The sequence below is a fragment of the Telopea speciosissima genome, chromosome 8 (genome assembly GCF_018873765.1).
Source record: "Telopea speciosissima isolate NSW1024214 ecotype Mountain lineage chromosome 8, Tspe_v1, whole genome shotgun sequence".
NCBI classification, from domain to species: Eukaryota; Viridiplantae; Streptophyta; class Magnoliopsida; order Proteales; family Proteaceae; genus Telopea; species Telopea speciosissima.
Window position 1 is genome coordinate 14,246,108 of NC_057923.1, and position 13,516 is coordinate 14,259,623.

The 13,516-nt window shown below is 40.0% G+C and overlaps 2 protein-coding genes across 4 annotated transcripts; one reads left to right on the plus strand and one right to left on the minus strand.

The window, feature by feature from the left end:
- Nucleotides 1-336: 336 nt before the first annotated feature.
- On the plus strand, nucleotides 337-4,647 carry LOC122671510 (cytochrome P450 71A9-like). The gene is made up of 2 exons (XM_043868769.1): nucleotides 337-1,246; nucleotides 3,973-4,647. Exons 1-2 carry the CDS (start codon nucleotides 404-406, stop codon nucleotides 4,594-4,596), a joined length of 1,467 nt encoding a protein of 488 aa, XP_043724704.1. The 5' UTR covers nucleotides 337-403; the 3' UTR covers nucleotides 4,597-4,647.
- A 12-nt stretch (nucleotides 4,648-4,659) lies between these two features.
- LOC122671509 (uncharacterized protein At3g49055-like) lies at nucleotides 4,660-13,039 on the minus strand. 3 transcript variants are annotated; one of them, XM_043868766.1, is made up of 6 exons: nucleotides 12,598-13,039; nucleotides 11,041-12,564; nucleotides 10,859-10,935; nucleotides 10,526-10,637; nucleotides 10,275-10,386; nucleotides 4,660-5,087 (listed from the first exon to the last, which is right to left on the minus strand). In XM_043868766.1, the coding sequence occupies exons 2-6, from the start codon at nucleotides 12,460-12,462 to the stop codon at nucleotides 4,732-4,734; spliced, it is 2,079 nt and encodes a 692-aa protein (XP_043724701.1). In that variant the 5' UTR covers nucleotides 12,463-12,564; nucleotides 12,598-13,039; the 3' UTR covers nucleotides 4,660-4,731. The 3 variants fall into 3 exon arrangements, with proteins under 3 accessions (XP_043724701.1, XP_043724702.1, XP_043724700.1); XM_043868767.1 differs by having other exon boundaries at nucleotides 4,660-5,086; nucleotides 10,274-10,386; nucleotides 11,041-13,039; XM_043868765.1 differs by having other exon boundaries at nucleotides 4,660-5,082; nucleotides 10,270-10,386; nucleotides 11,041-13,039.
- Between the last annotated feature and the right edge of the window lie 477 nt (nucleotides 13,040-13,516).

Here is a 13,516-nt window from a genome sequence, read left to right on the forward strand (position 1 = left end):
AATTCTTCCGAAGTTAGAAGAAATAAAATAAAGAATCAATCCAGTAGTAAAAAATAAACATATGATTTACATTCTGTAATATTTTTCCAGTGTTTTTGGAAGACAATCTATACAGAGGTTTACTTCTTGGGGATGTGCACAGGGGTACCCCTCCCCGGACTCCAATCACATTCACGAGCATCCACTACAACATTACCCTCTGCTTCGCCAACGAGACCCGTTTCAACACGTATGAGTTTGGATTTGGAAATGGTCATAATTTCATTTCTTTTTGGGAAGCCTAACAAGTTCTTGTAAGTCCCTTCTATTGCATTACCAATTCCACCATACGATGATGGTTCCCATAAGCTCTCTGCTGCTCCTGTTGTTCTTATTTGTTTCCACTACTGCTTTCCTATTGTTGATGAGAAACAGAAGGAATGATGAAGGAAGAAAAATAAAGAACAGAAAGCTTCCTCCAGGCCCTAAAAGGCTTCCTATCATTGGGAACCTTCACCAGCTTGGCAACTTACCCCATCGATCACTCCAACGCCTCTCCCAAGACTATGGACCTCTCATGTTTCTGCAACTGGGTTCCATTCCAACGTTAGTCATCTCCTCTGCCGATGTCGCCAGAGAGATTTTCAAGGGCTATGACCTTGTCTTCTCTGGCAGACCCCTTACTTTCACTGCCAAGAGGCTCTCTGACAATTGCTCCGACATCACCTTCGCTCCTTACGGTGATTACTGGAGAGAGATCAGAAAGATCACAATCTTGGAATTGTTGAACATCAAAAGGGTCCTCTCCTTTAGAGCTGTTAGGGAAGAAGAGGTGGATCTCATGGTTGCCTCCATATCTTCTTCTTCCTCTTCCATTCCTATTAATTTAAGTGAGATGACGCTTTGTTTTACAAACAATGTCATCTGCCGAGTTGCTTTTGGCAGAAAGTATGAAGGAGGAGGAAGTAACAGAGAGGCTCTGTTCTACAGAATTCTTAAGGAAACACAGGAATTGCTAGGGAGTTTCAGTATCTCTGATTTCTTTCCATGGATGGAATGGATCAACAAAGTCAATGGACTCCAAGGGAGGGTAGAGAAAACCTTCCACAAGTTGGATAATTTCTACAACAAAGTTATTGACGAACATCTTGACCCTTCTAAGTCCAAACCTCAGCAAGAAGATCTTGTGAATGTGCTCCTTCGGGTTCAGAAAGACTCCACCCAAGGGATGTCCCTCACCAGGGATCAAATTAAGGGTGTCCTCACGGTATGTTATGCTCCTTCCTTTCTTTTTTGGACTAATTACTATCCAGACACAACGGGGTGGAAATGACCACCCTGCTCCCTGTGCAAGGCCCGGAAATCCAGGCCTCAAGATGCCTTTGTGCCCACTCTCATTGGTGATTGGCCTTGTGCGTGCAAGAGTCACACTCTCCATAGAGAACAGACTCCCCTTTTTATATTTACTCAAATTCTTCTTTCTTAAACTACTTTTCTGAATTCCAAAAAAGCAAGCTTCTACCTCTCTTTCTCGAATAGATTTACCAGTTTTTCTATAAAAATTAATTTTTTTTAAAACATTTTTACCCTTGTTCCTTATCGATACACCAATATGGGATCTACTAGGAATTGATATTGCCCCTACTAATACAGATATACATCGACCGATCCAATAGGAGGATTCTTAGACCATGATGGTGAGTGGTAGCATTCTGGACAACTTTCACAGCTCACAAATCATGAGTATAATCACCCTCTCTCATAATTCACAGATGGTAATTCCATAGCTTTCAAAATGTAAGTAACTAGTTTCATTGTTTTTAGCAGACAGCAGTCTGGAGACGTCCCTACTTCTCTTGCTCCATTACCAAAATTGAACTATCTTGATGATCTTTTGGATAATAATCAAACTGGCCCAATCCCTCAAGAGCTACAGAACCTGAAGCTTGAAGTTTGCCCTCTTCAATCTCTCTTACAATCGGCTATTCGGTAGGGTTCCATGAAGGGTATAAAAAAAAAAGAGGTAATTTACACATACCACCTTTGAGGTTTGACGAAAGGATAATTTTACCCTCCAGTTTAAAAAAATTCTACGTATCCCCTCAGGTTTGCAAACAATAACAAATAAGCCAATTCCGTCAATTCATGACTAATAGTGTTAAAAATAAGAGGTGAACTGACCAAATTACCCTTGTAAAAAAATAAAAAAAAACACTTGCAACTCATCTTCCCCAAATCGAATTGCAGGATTCAAAACCCTTTCAACCCTTAAGGAAATTGAGAAAAAATCCCAAATCAAAACCCTTTTGCTCACCTGCAAAAATCTTCCAAGAGTTGGCAAACCTCCCGTCTTTCTAAAATCCAGACCAAGTTATCCACATCCAACATCAACAAGTACTCCGAGTTTGTCTGCTGAGCACGACCGTGTAGAGAATGTGGGTTCAATCTCACGTCGTGTAGCGAGAGTTCCTTGAGGTTCCCCACCTCTTGACCCTTACTATGTTCATGAGAATGCTTCATTCTTCTGTTCCTGTCGCAAACTGTTCTGCTCTGCCACCACTCATGGGTGGAGGAGGAAATGCTGGTGGTGGTAGACGGGAAGCTTCCACCGTCTGCCCTTACATTGTCGATGCCCGGTGGCAACGTCTCCAACGAAGACAGGGATCAGATTCAAATGGGTCTTGGGGTAAATGCTTCCTCTTCCTAGACAACTTCGCCACTTGGTGGGCCATTAGCTGAAGTGCTGCGACCGAGCTTGGCGCATGGTTGCTGTGGTGGTGGTGGTAGTGATGGTGGCGGCAGCAGTGGTAAGATTAGCTCATGTGGCGGCGGTGGCCGCAATTTGATGTCTGTTCGATGGGGTACTAGTGGTGATACCGCGGGCAGCCCCAGAGCAACTACGGATTCATCTCGGTCAGAAGTACTGCAGCAGACCCTAGCATCGGTCTCAGATGGAAGCGGTTGTAGCAGCAGCCCAGGTTCAACGCTGCCGAAGCAAATTCAGATATTGCGTTTTAGTAGCTGAACCAGGGTAAATTACCATCCCTACACTTGCCCAGATGCTCAGACTCCTCCATGCTCCCTAATCAAACAATCTCTTTCTCAAGCAAGAAGCCGTCAAATTATCCGGCTTCAGTGGACTTCTTCAGTGAACTCCCTACTGCGGCCGCTGCCGATGGTAATCCGGCATCGTCATCATCATTATTGTTTGATCACCCACCACTCCATCATCATTATTGGTATAATTTTATTCAATCTTGCATAAAAAAGGGAAGACGAGTTGCAGGTGCTCAAAAGGGTTTTGATTTGGAATTTTTCCCCAATTTGAAATCCTAAATTCCCTAATGGTTGAAAGGGCAATTACGTTAATTCATCTCTTATTTTAATTCTGTTAGTCATGAGCTGACGGAATGGGTTTATTTGTTACTATTTGCAAGCCTCAAGGGAGTACGCAAAATTTTTCAAAATTGGAGAGTAAAATTATCCTTTTGTCAAACCTTAGGGGTGATATGTGGAAATTACCCAAAAAACACTTGCATATGAATGTTTATTCTACATGGAAAGGTTCAGCCACCATCCTAGGGTTATTCTAAACATTCCCTTTCACTATGACTTAAGGAAAACTCGATCCTTAAATATATATATATATACAAGAAGAAGCATAGGAGATATACTAATTAGCCCTTCCCCTAAATTTTATATTTTCCCCTTCTTTCTTGCGCGAACCTACCCTCCTTGAAGAAAATTTAAAAAAGAAAAAAAAAATTTTGGATAAGTTTAGAAGTATACATTGACTGATGTTTCACCCTCATATATATACAAGAAGAAGCATAGGAGATATACTAATTAGCCCTTCCCCTAAATTTTATATTTTCCCCTTCTTTCTTGCGCGAACCTACCCTCCTTGAAGAAAATTTAAAACAGAAAAAAAAAATTTTGGATAAGTTTTAAAGTATACATTGACTGATGTTTCACCCTCAACTGGCTCTGCAGGACATGTTCATTGCAGGAACGGACACCACTGCAGCCACGGTGATATGGACAATGGCAGAGCTCATTAGACACCCCAACACAATGAAAAGAACACAAGAAGAAGTGAGAAGGGTCATAGGTAGGAAACAGAAGGTGGAGGAAAATGACCTTCCTAGGCTCAATTACTTGAAATTGGTGGTGAAAGAGGCACTGAGGCTTCACCCTCCTACTCCATTACTAGTTCCAAGAGAAACAATGGAGGACTGCACAATTAAAGGTTATGACATTCAAGCAAAAACAAGGGTTTTTATTAATGCAAGATCAATTGCAACAGACAAGAAGTATTGGGATAACCCAGAAGAATTCCAGCCAGAGAGATTCTTACATAACTCCATCAACTTCAAAGGGCTGGACTTCGAATTGTTACCATTTGGAGCAGGACGGAGGGGTTGCCCAGGAATTGACTTTTCTGTAGTGCTGATCGAGCTTGTGCTTGCAAATATTCTTCACTGTTTTGACTGGAAATTGCCTAGTGGAGTGGAAGTGGCGGATTTGGACATGACAGAAGCAGTTGGGCTCACAATGCACAAAAAATCTCATCTTTTACTGGTAGCTACTACTGCAAATATCGGTATAAATGAATGAAAATGTCAAGTGCACTTTCTGTGTCCATGAACATGAACAAGAAAACTTGGAGAAATGATGCGGTGCAAGGGAAATCTTTTGACTTCCTATTTCCATTTTGTAAGATTACAAGATATTACACAGGAAACTTTCCACTTATAATAACGGTTCTGAAAGCTCCATTTCATTTGAATTCTGCTGCTGTGTCTCAGAAAGGTGATATCCTACATAGTTCAGCCCAAGCCATTGCCATGGCCAGCATATATACCTCGGCCTGTTCGTGTTCCTTGAATCTTCCCGGGTATCAGACTCCTCAAGTTGACGGGAAAGCTCCTCCACCCTATCCCTTAATCTTGAAGCCCTCAAGTCTGCCAGCCTCAGAGACTTTACCGCAGCATCTCTTGCAGCCATGGCTGCTTCAGCAGTCTCTTCTTTTAATTTGAGCTTTTTACCTGATTCCATCATGACTTGCTTTGCCTCATCCAGATCCTGCCTAAGGGCTGACAACTGCAGTATGGCAATCATAACTATTAACAGCTGAAATGATGCAATCACAGCTAAAATAAGAGCATCAGCTAACTTCTGGGTTCACAATAAAAGATTACGGTGCCTTTCATACATGATAAGAGAAATTGTGAAAATGATAAATTGTCTCATGAGGGGAAGTCGCAACAGTATTTGATGCCACAATTTTGAAATAAACCAGAGTGTATCTATAAGAGTCTGATAGAGATTGTTGTAAACTAATTAAAATGTCTAAAACAGTTTGTAAAGGGTCTAATTTCAGATGATTATTGCAACCCTCCTCCTTCCAGAAAAATCCCATTACTTGGGCTTCAAAGTCTGTGCCATTAAAACAGAAAATCATCGGTCTATATTATATACAAGTTCATAACATGCTAGTTTTGGTTCTCATGCTGTGTTAGCATGCTAGGAGTGCACAACTGTTTCCAGTAAAAAAAATGTATGAAATGAGGAATAAAAGAGCACACAAGCAGAGAGTGGATGAAAGTATTAAGATTTCGAAATTGCTATCTCTAAGGTGGAGGAACTCCATTGTTGAAGGGACCTCGGCTTTGACAATTGGGTGGATGATTATTATTATTTTTTTTTTTTTTTTTTGGGGGGGGGGGTGTCCTAGGAAATCTATTCATCATACCCGGAAAGCTATATCTCTTCTAGCTGAAGGAAGCTTCTTGATGTGACCTCAGGTTCCAAAACCCTAGTTTTGGGTTGCTATGGGGCCACCTAAGCGATAAACGACTCAAAAATTAAAGGTAATGGCAATTCTGTAATTAAATGGAAGTTCAGAACCTTTTAGAGAGGAACAAAGAATCATAAGACTCAATGGGAAATAAATACTGAAGAGAAGGTTGCTTTTGGGAATTAAAACAATGAAAGGAATACAACAGAATTACTTTCACAAGATGAAGGGTATTTGGTAAAATAGGGAAAAAGGAGCCCTTATCAGTAAATAAATTTAAAGAGGCAAGCAGACCTGGTTGTATATCTCACTCGACTGAAACTGTTACAATCCAAAATTAATTCACAAGTCCTTAACACATAGGTCTCTTAAAATCGACCAGCAGTAGGCCTGAAGATCAAGTATTAAAATATTTATATTCCCTGAAAAAAATGTTTCCTGGCGATAGCCAAGGAACCAGACCTGAACTTCAATTCAAATATCTCACTACAAAAGAGGACTCAGGAGCTGAAAATTGAGGGCTTGGGTCGCCTATGCCAAAGGTACTCCCACCCAAAACCTTAGGAAGAAAAGGGAGGGGATGAGGGAAATCGAAGGGGAACTCAAAGGGAAACAAAAAGATTTAAAGCTGTAAGATGATATGAAAGGAAAGGAAACAACAGAAACAGAAGAAAAGAAGAAAGAAAAAGAGTAGAATCAAACGTAAGAAAAACAAAGAAAGAAAGAGGAAGAAAAGTCATATCTAAAGAAGGGAGAAGAGAGACGGAAGCAAGAACAGAAAGAGGACAACGGAGACTGTCAACCAACCTGGTCACACACGCAAAACTCCACAACCGTGAAGAACCAACCAAAGTCAATCTTCATCACATTCCTTCTCAATAGTTGGTTTACAATATATGTAAAGAAAATAAAGACTCCTTATAAAATAGAAACTACTAAAAAAGCCTCTTCTCAAACTAGGAAACAATTTAATCACATCTTCTACGTATATCCAACTCTATAACAAAATAAAATAAGAGTCAAATTACATGATTAACCCCAAATAGCTAAATAAACCCCCTACCAACCCTTATTAGACAAAGGCTTGTTTGGTTCTGGTTCGTTTTGGTGTGGGTTTTCAGATCGGGTCAAGCCAGTCCAACCATGCTAATGCTAATGCTTGTGACAAACCAGGATCTGTAACTACTAACTGCAACAGAGAGAATAGAGAAGACAGAGAAAATTGAGGAAAACAGAGAAGTCAAGACTGCCAAAAAAACTAACAGTCAATGATCTTTGGCAGTCCCCTTCATTGTAGACATATAAAGCTCAATTACAAATAGAGAAGGACTAGAAGTCCTTGCTGTAACAGAAATAGAAGTCTAAGTCTAGCCTAACTAGGAAATAGTAAAACCATAGATAAAGCTAACAACTAATCACGATAGGGACAAACCCCCTTATTGTGACACATATCATAACACACCCCTCAACCTAGGTCCGAAGTGAAACTCCTATTTGGACTTTGTTTTTGCAAAATCTAATAGTGTCATTGTGTAAATGGCCTAAAATAGGCTGAGTACCAAGTTTCAGGCCCAAATAGGTCTAAAACCCACCGAAACCAGCCTTCGAGTTCAAAAAAAAATAAATTTACACCAACTCCCGAGATCTCGGCCCAACTCAGTTTTTTGGCTGGGCGAAACCAGTACCGAAACCGAGTTCTTGAACCTTGATTAGGGTTGGGAGGTTAGGGTTAATGTTAGGTTATTGATTTACTAAAATCAGAGATGTAATAAACTGATATTAGCATACCAGTGGGGTGTGGACAGGATCGGCAGCAAGTTGTTGGGAGAAAATAGATTAAAATTAAGGTTAGGGCTTAAGAAGAAGTTGGGGATCTTAGGGTTCGGCTTATCAAAATTGAACCAAAGTTGGATCGAGTTTTCCAGGGGGTCAGGGGAGCACTCGACCTGAATTTGGAAGAATTCCTATGGCTGGAATGGGCTGGGATGAATATAGAACTTGGAAAAGAAAGGGGGAAAAGGAATCTAGGGTTTGGGGATTTTTGGACTTGTTGGTGATAAACAAAATTGAAATCAAAACTTGTTGATGTTGAATGAACCTTGAGATCAGATTGCTTGACTGTAGAACAGTAATAGAGATGCAAAGAGAACCAAAACAAACCACCCAGGCTTTCCACCGCAAGGTGTCAATCGGATCGAACACCAATTCCTTCAGCCTTGATCGAACACAAGACAAATCTTAAATGGAGAAGAAGAGAAGAGCAGCAAAAAGTTTTTCATTAATAAAAAAATTTGTGTACAATGCTTGCTCCCCTTGCAACCTTATATAAAAGACTAAAAAATAGACTCCTACACTAAAAAGGAAAGGCCTAATCCAATCCTTAACGTATTAGGTAACCTAAACTGACTAGGAAACTGAAATACTGAAGGAAATAGACTCAAAACATGGCCGGACTTATAGAGTCCTAATACAGTCCAACTTACATTGCTTAAAAACAAATGAAAGAAAACTACTAAAATCACTTAAATTCAAAAATAAAATAAAAGAAAACTACTAAAATCATTTAAATTCAAAAATAAAACTAAGTATGGAAACTGAACTAACTAATCCCGTATGCAACCTTGTTACCCATAGTTTATGCCCATAAAAGTGGTTTATTACATTGAAAACCCATGCGATCAAAGGCCCAACATGTATATAACCCAACCCTAGACTTATTCCCATTAAAATAAGCCTCTTTTGGTGATGTTTCTGCATCACAAAGTCGTATGGGTGAACAAAACTAATCTCAAGGTTATAGATAAATGTTTACTCACCTACTCTATTGGTGGATTTGTGGATACAGTACAATGTGACGTCCTCCCTCTGAAGGTGTGTCATATTCTTCTTGGTCGACCGTGGTTTTTTTATAAGAAGGCACAATATTGTGGGTATGTGAATACCTACTCTTTCCAGCATGACAACAAAACCATGAAGTTTCTTCCCACTAAGGATCTCCCTGACATTATACGCAAGATAGTAGCGGGATCGTTCCTTCACTGTGTTACTTCAGTTGGCCTCCTTGGTCCTTTTCTAAACTCGACTGAGTCGAGTTCTTTTTAGAGGAACAAAATTGATGCAGTATCACTTGACTAGTTGGACCAGCATGATAAGCTTTGGAGACCCAAACCCAGACGGAACCAGTCTCTAACAAGGGTTGGAAGTAGTTATTTTAGTTATCTAGTAGTTTATTTATTTCTGTCTTTTATTTGTTTGAGTTGCATATGTAGGATTAGTTTCAGTTTCATAGTCTAACTAGGAGTCTTGTTATTTCTCTCTTTAAATACTTGCATGTAACCCAACATTGAAACAGTGAATTGAATAGAAGTTTATTGGGTTTTGCTCCGTGAGAGTGTGTGATTGTGTGAACTCTTTCTCCTCCCCTGCAACTCTGAAATCCTATCTCAGGGTTTTTCCCTTCTCCTATCTGGCCCCCCACCAGTACTTCGTCCATTTAAAAGCCCACAGAAACATAAATTTTTATCTCACTCAGTAATTTAGGTTTGGAATCTATGACTTAAAGTTTATTAAAATATAAAATAATAACAAGCAAAAAGGACAACAAAATCAACAACTTTTCCAAATAGAAGATCTAAGTTACTGTAATGGGTAAACCAAAGGATATTTCAGTGGTAAAATTTGGATATGTCAACATCGATACTAATTGAGAAGTTGCAGAGTAAGTGTAGTTCCAGAGCATGTCAATATCTTTAAAATTTTCCAACAACTTTAGATTTTATCAAAACCATACAGGTTCTATGGTTAATAACTTAATATCATAGTTGTCAAGACGTCGCCTAAGCGTTGAGGCGGTTTTTAAACACCTAGGGGACTGGTTGCTATATTGTTGTGCCCAGTCAGAAAACAAGGGGAAAATAAAAGAAAATAAAAAAAGAATGAGGAAAAGGGGGAGCAGATGGGGGAAAAGGGGAGAAAGAACCAAAGAAAGAATGGGAAAATAAGAAGAAAAAGGGGAGAGAAGAGGTAGTAACAACTGCCACTACCACGGAAAGGTTGCAGTGGCAGCCACTGCCATCAAGAAGAAGAAGAAGACCCTCTCATAGTTATACGTAAAAGGGAAAGAATTTATTATTTTACACATAAATCCCCTGTAAAATTAAAACAAATAGGACATAAGTTTATTGTTCTACACACAAAAAAAAAATTCCCTCTTTATACAACACGATTTGACAGACTCGGCGACAAGGCTCCTGGCCACTGCCTAGGCTCACCTTGCCACCATGACAACTATGGTTAATATTTAAACAAGTTAGCAGAAATACAATAGTCCATTGATGATATTAATATGTACAGAACCTGTCTCCAACATCTTCGGCGAGAGGAAAAAAATGAGATACATATCTATGATATTAAAGGATCATAAATCATAAGCAACTATTAACATCGGGAACATGTGTCTAAGATGTTTATAAAACTACTTTTAAGTGTACCTCTGCTAGATATTCTTGTTCTATGGCTCTGCCTGCAGCCGCCTCTTGCTCTGCTGCTACTTTCCATCTTGCAATCTCTTCTTCAGCAGCTGCTATGTCCATCATAAGACCTTCAACCTTTAAAAATTGATACATTGATGAGCCAATATACTATTATTTATAAATTTTATAAGATAACCTAGAATAAACAATTGGGCAAGAGGAGGAAAAAATGTAACGGATTCTAAACTTAAAAACAGTTGAATAGGCAGATTACATTTTCATTGGCCACTCTTTCCTTCTCTTCAAGGTCCTCTATCCGATGCTTTCTTTGACTGAGTTCCTTGCCTTGAGCCTCCACATGTGCTTTAAGTATACTCAGCTCTGCCCTTAATCCAGTTAAGAAATACATAAAACATAATAATTCTGGTCAACTGAGACAAAGTAGAATTTTTAATGACTAATACAAAATCATTATATGCTGGTACTCAATTCTTATGAGTAATTATTTTTCCATTTTTTTATTTTCCTTATTTTACTTTTGAATTTGTAAAAAAAAAAAAACCTAAATGCATTTCTAAAATCAAATTAAAAACAGTATGGAAGGTACCTAAGTTCTTCCAAAGAATGTTGAAGCTCAATGATCTCAAGCTGATATTCCTTAACACTATTCTCCAGAGCACCAGCCTACACATGATACAAACAGCATAGTTCAGCTTTGAGAAACACCTGATTAATTGAACCTACATCTTTAAGAAACAGCTAAGGCACAGGTGTGACATAAACACTTACCAGAGTAAAGATTTCATCCTTTTCGATTTCCACAGTACCTGGTCCATCAATATAAACCACATTGTCATCCTGCCCCAGGTCACTGAATCTTAAGTCCATCCCTACCTCTCTTGGACCATTTTCAGCAGCTTGCAGGACCTCACTTGTTTTGGATGATGGGTTTGATGACATCCTTCTCGACAAAGCACTTCTAAGTAGGGATCCAATCTGTTGTTTATCCTTCACCAATTGAGCAACAGTCTCATTTAGACCGTTTGCTTCACGGGTCCTCTCTTCCATTGCATCCCTTACCTTCTGTGCAGCAATTTTGACTAGTGAATAGATAGATTCCAGCCCAGCCACAGAAGCACGTAGGTTCTCATCCATGTCCATACCTTGTGGAAGGAACAAGGACCCTGAAAAGTCTGACTGATTTGATTTATTAACATCAACCACCCCAATAACATGATATACTTGGTCATGTATCTTTGATATATAATTTAACTGCTCAACCAGTAAGGGCCTATGTGAATCTATTTTCAATTCCAAATTCCGCAACTTATGATCATAGTCATTAACCAACTCCCTTAACCCCACTGCCTCCTTCTCCACCACATCTAGCTTCTCTGACATCTGTCTGTCAATCTCAGATATCTTTACTTCTTTATCAGCAACTGACTTCTCCAGATTCTCAGCGTCAGATGTTTTCTTCGTCACCTCCTCCCTCAACCCACTAATCGTGGCTTCAAGCTGAGAAACTTCAATGGCTATTTCATAATTTCTCTGTTCCATCTGTTCACGAGCTTCATTTCTGGACTTAATTGCCATGTCAATCTGCCTTATGAGTTCTTCGGCAATTTCATTTGTTCTCTTAATAACTCCATAAGCAACAGCTGGTAATCCGTTGTACTTTTGAGATCTAGGGAGCCCAGAACCAGAGAAATTCTTGAAATTACTGACCTTCCCCGAGATCTTCTCAATTCCGGTCACAAGCATCTGGGCAGTGGTTTCAATTTCCGACCGCGATGAATCCCTTGCTTTCACAGCTTCATCAAGCTGCCGAGCACTATCCTCCTCCTGTTTGAAAAGTTCATCTTTCTGCCTCAGAGACTCTGCTAATTCCCCTGATAACTTGTCATTCGTTCTCAACGCTTCTTCCTTTTCCCGTAATGCCTCATCCTTCAACCTCGTGCTCTCGTCCCGCTTCTTTATGGCCTCATGAGCAAGCACCTTCAAGCGATTAAAAGACACCTCAAGCTCGGATTTGGCACTCTCTGCAGCCTCCCTAGCTTTTCGCTCACGTTCAAGCTCTGTAAGAATCTCCCTGAATCTCTCTACAGATATATCTTCTTGAGACGGAGACTCGAGGCTTATGGGGACCGATTCATCTCCCTCCACATCGCTTAGAACAGCATCAGCATCTTCATCCCCAACGCTCGTCATTCCTACCTATTCTTGATCGAACAAAGCACCCACCATTCCCGTAACGGGATAAACCACTTCTCAGACTAAAAGGATCCAAATATTCGCTGATTCACTAATCTCCAAATCAATTTCTTCGTCGAAAAAACTTAGAACCAATAAGGAACTGAAGTCTATGTGTAACAATGAAACCCTAGAATTCGTAATTCCAATAGAGGAAGCATCAATACTCACTAGATGTTAATCGGAATTCGACAAATTCGATACGCTAAACACCAATTGCAAGTCACATACAGAATGATGAAAACCAGGGACGATTTGAATACATAATTTAGGACAGTTTGATTAAGAATTCGGGATGAGTCCTTACCGTTACGCAAATTCTCGCTTCGAGCGGAAGAAAACGAGAGCTGAAGATCAAAGGCAGCCACCAACCAGTCTCCCCCTATCGGTCTCTCCCTCTGCTAAAGTTTCTTCTTTTTATTCCTTTTTCTTTTTTAATTTATTATTATTTCCCTTCTCCAGTTTCTCTTGGGCTTCCTTCCTTGGATTAACTGTAATTCTTCGTTGTTCGCTTGGTCGGGCTCAGACTGCGAATCACGTACTTCCCCCCCCCCCCCCCCCCAAAACAATATTTTTTGCACCCAAGCAGGCGTGAAGCCAGAACTGAAAAATGTCATCTGGGAGAACAGGTTCGATGGGTCGACTTTGTAAAGTTCGGGTCAGGCACCCAGGGGAAAATTATCCCCTCCAGTTTTCTGCGCGGCCCAGTTCCTCAGTTCCTCTAATAGGGGTGGTGGACCTCACACAAGTCGAGTGTTTGAGCAAGGGTAGGGTAGTCATTTCAGTCTCCCTTGTTAGAGGAATTGGGGAACTAGACCAGGCAGAAAACTGGAGGTGATAAAGATCAGGCACTCAGGCCCATGGTTTGAAGAATCAGTATTGGATCGATCTAATCATATTGTTCTCAGACTCTCAGTCTTCTTGATCGATCCCGTATCGGTGGATCAATCCAGACAAAGGGAAAAATGTAAAAATAAATCATTTTTGCAAATAAAACCGGGGTAAATATGTT